At 43.1% G+C, this 2,721-nt stretch overlaps 1 protein-coding gene across 1 annotated transcript; it reads left to right on the forward strand.

Annotated features, from left to right (window-relative positions):
• The first annotated feature begins 867 nt into the window (after window positions 1–867).
• On the forward strand, window positions 868–1,523 carry LOC124080622 (large ribosomal subunit protein uL13-like). The gene has a single exon (XM_046426644.2). It carries the CDS (start codon window positions 891–893, stop codon window positions 1,503–1,505), a length of 615 nt encoding a protein of 204 aa, XP_046282600.1. The 5' UTR covers window positions 868–890; the 3' UTR covers window positions 1,506–1,523.
• The last annotated feature ends 1,198 nt before the right edge of the window (window positions 1,524–2,721 follow it).

Consider the following 2,721-nt stretch of genomic DNA (forward strand, 5'->3'; position numbering starts at 1 on the left):
GAGGATAGCATAGGAGCAAGTCATCAAGAAAATGGTAGGCACACTCCTGTAATCTCAGCAGCTCTGGAGGCTGAGGCAGGAGGATCAAAAGTTCAAAGCCAGCCTCAGCAAAAACGAGGCTCTAAGCAACTCAGTGAGACGCTGTCTCTCAATAAAATACAAAATAGGGCTGGGGATGTAGCTCAATGGCCAAGAGCCCCTGAGTTCAATCCCTAGTACCTCCCCCCAAAAAAGAAAATTATAAGGCAATTATACAATCACTTCTGCTCATATCTCATTGGTGAGAACCTGGTCACATGAGTAGCAACAGGAACTGGAAAATGGTTTCTAGCCAGGTTGCACAGTGTCTGTGAGGGAAAGAACAATGTACTGGCAACCATCCCTCTCTCAAAATCATCCTCATTAGTTTGTATAGGCCTTCACCATATATGCATTCCTTCACTGTTTTCCATCCATTACACACCCTACCCTTCATCTTGGTGATCACTACTGTGTTTACAGTACATACTTTAGTTTCTATTTTTGGAAAATATGTATTTTTATTTCATGTGCTTGTGTTTTTTTTAATTATTATTATTCTCTTTGCAGTGCTGGGGATTGAACCCAAGGCCTCACTCATGCTAGATAAATACCCTGCCACTGAGCACTGCCCCCAGGGCTATTAATTTTTTTGAGGTATAATTTACTTTCAGTAATAGTCACCTGGTTTTTAACAAAGGAACAAAGGCAATTTATGGGAAAAGTTTTTTTTTTCCCCCCAACAGATTGTTTTGGAAGAACTGGATGTCCATGTGCAAAAACAAACAGAAAAGAATCTAAATATAGACTCTACCTTTTATGAAAATTAACTCAAAAATGGATCTTAGGGCTTTCCCAGGCGGCTGCCGAAGATGGCCGAGGGGCAGGTCCTAGTGCTGGATGGCCGAGGCCATCTCCTGGGCCGCCTGGCGGCCATTGTGGCCAAACAGGTACTGCTGGGCCGCAAGGTGGTGGTTGTGCGCTGTGAGGGCATCAACATTTCTGGAAATTTCTACAGAAACAAGTTGAAGTACCTGGCCTTCCTCCGCAAGAGGATGAATACCAACCCACCCCGTGGCCCGTACCACTTGCGGGCCCCCAGTCGCATCTTCTGGAGGACTGTGCGAGGCATGCTGCCCGACAAGACCAAGCGAGGCCAGGCTGCCCTGGACCGCCTCAAGGTGTTTGATGGGACTCCACCACCCTACGACAAGAAAAAGCGGATGGTGGTTCCTGCTGCCCTGAAGGTTATGCGACTGAAGCCAACAAGAAAGTTTGCCTACCTGGGGCACCTGGCTCATGAGGTCGGCTGGAAGTACCAGGCAGTGACAGCCATCCTGGAGGAGAAGAGAAAGGAGAAAGCCAAGATCCATCACGGGAAGAAAAAACAGCTTATGAGGCTACGAAAACAGGCAGAAAAGAATGTGGAGAAGAAAATTAACAAGTTCACAGAGGTCCTCCTCAGGACCAATGGACTCCTGGTCTGAGCCCAATAAAGACTGTTTATGCCTCCAAAAAAAAAAAAAAAAAAAAGGAACTTAGGCCTAAATGTAAGAGGCCAAACTATAAAACTTCTAGGAAAAAACAACAACAACAGGATAACATCTAGTTGACCTTGAGTTTGGCTATGAATATTTAGATATGACAACAAAAGTATGATTAATAAAAGAAAAAAATTGATGTTGGACTTTATTACAATTAAAAACTGCTCTACAAAAGGCATATTAAGAGAATGAGAAAGTCACAGAATGGAGAAGATATTTACAAAACACCTATCTGATAAAGTACTTGTATCCAAAATATTCAAAGAATTCTTAAAACTAAACAATAACAAACAACCTATCTTAATCCATTTTCTGTTCCTGTGACTGAATATTACAGATGGGTCCCTCCCACCAGGTACTGAGGATTAAACCCAGGGGTGCTGTGCCACTGAGCTACATCCTCAGCCCTTTTTGAGACAGGATCTCATTAAATTGGCGAGGTTGGCCTCGAATTTTTGATCATCCTGTCTCAGTCTCCTGAGTAGCTGGGATTACAGGTGTGTGCCATTGTGCCCAGCTCCAGATGGGATGATCTATGTATAGTAGAGGTTTATTTGGCTCACAGTTGTGGAGGCTGGGACTTCTGCGAGCACAGCTCCAGGATCTGCTTGATCTGGTGAGGGCTTTTGTGCTATATCACAACCTGGCAGAGGGCATCACGTGGCAAGACAAGAGCAAGTGTGCTAGATCGAGTCTCTTTTCCTCTTCTTATAAATCCACTACTGCCATCACAGAGCTACTCTCATGACTCATCTAATGCTAATTACCCCCAAAAGCTCCCATATCCGAATGCCATTAATACGGATTTTTTTTCTTTCTAACAGATGAACTTTTGGGGGCACATTCAAATCGTAGCATAGCCCAACTTAAAAATGGGCAAACATGGTGAACAGACCAAAGAGTACAATCAAATGCTAAATGAGCATATAAAAAGATGCTCAATATCATCTGTCAATAAGGAATTGCAAATTAACATCATGAGGTAAGCACATAGTGTACATTTAACTTTGTAAGAAATGGCCAAACAGTATTCGTCTGGTATACTATTTTGCATTACCACCAGAAATTCATGAGTTCCAATTACTCTGCACAGAATGGATTAAGACAATGTCTAATCGCTTGCCTCCAGGACTATATAGTAAGTATTCTTGCCTCCAAG

The sequence above is a fragment of the Marmota monax genome, unplaced genomic scaffold (genome assembly GCF_021218885.2).
Source record: "Marmota monax isolate L192 unplaced genomic scaffold, Marmota_monax_Labrador192_F-V1.1 WCK01_AAM20220418_F8-fsc00078, whole genome shotgun sequence".
Classification (NCBI taxonomy): domain Eukaryota; kingdom Metazoa; phylum Chordata; class Mammalia; order Rodentia; family Sciuridae; genus Marmota; species Marmota monax.

Excerpts from the sequence above, each read along its gene's own strand:
- LOC124080622 (XM_046426644.2), top strand. The coding sequence starts at position 891 with ATGGCCGAGGGGCAGGTCCTAGTGCTGGATGGCCGAGGCCATCTCCTG.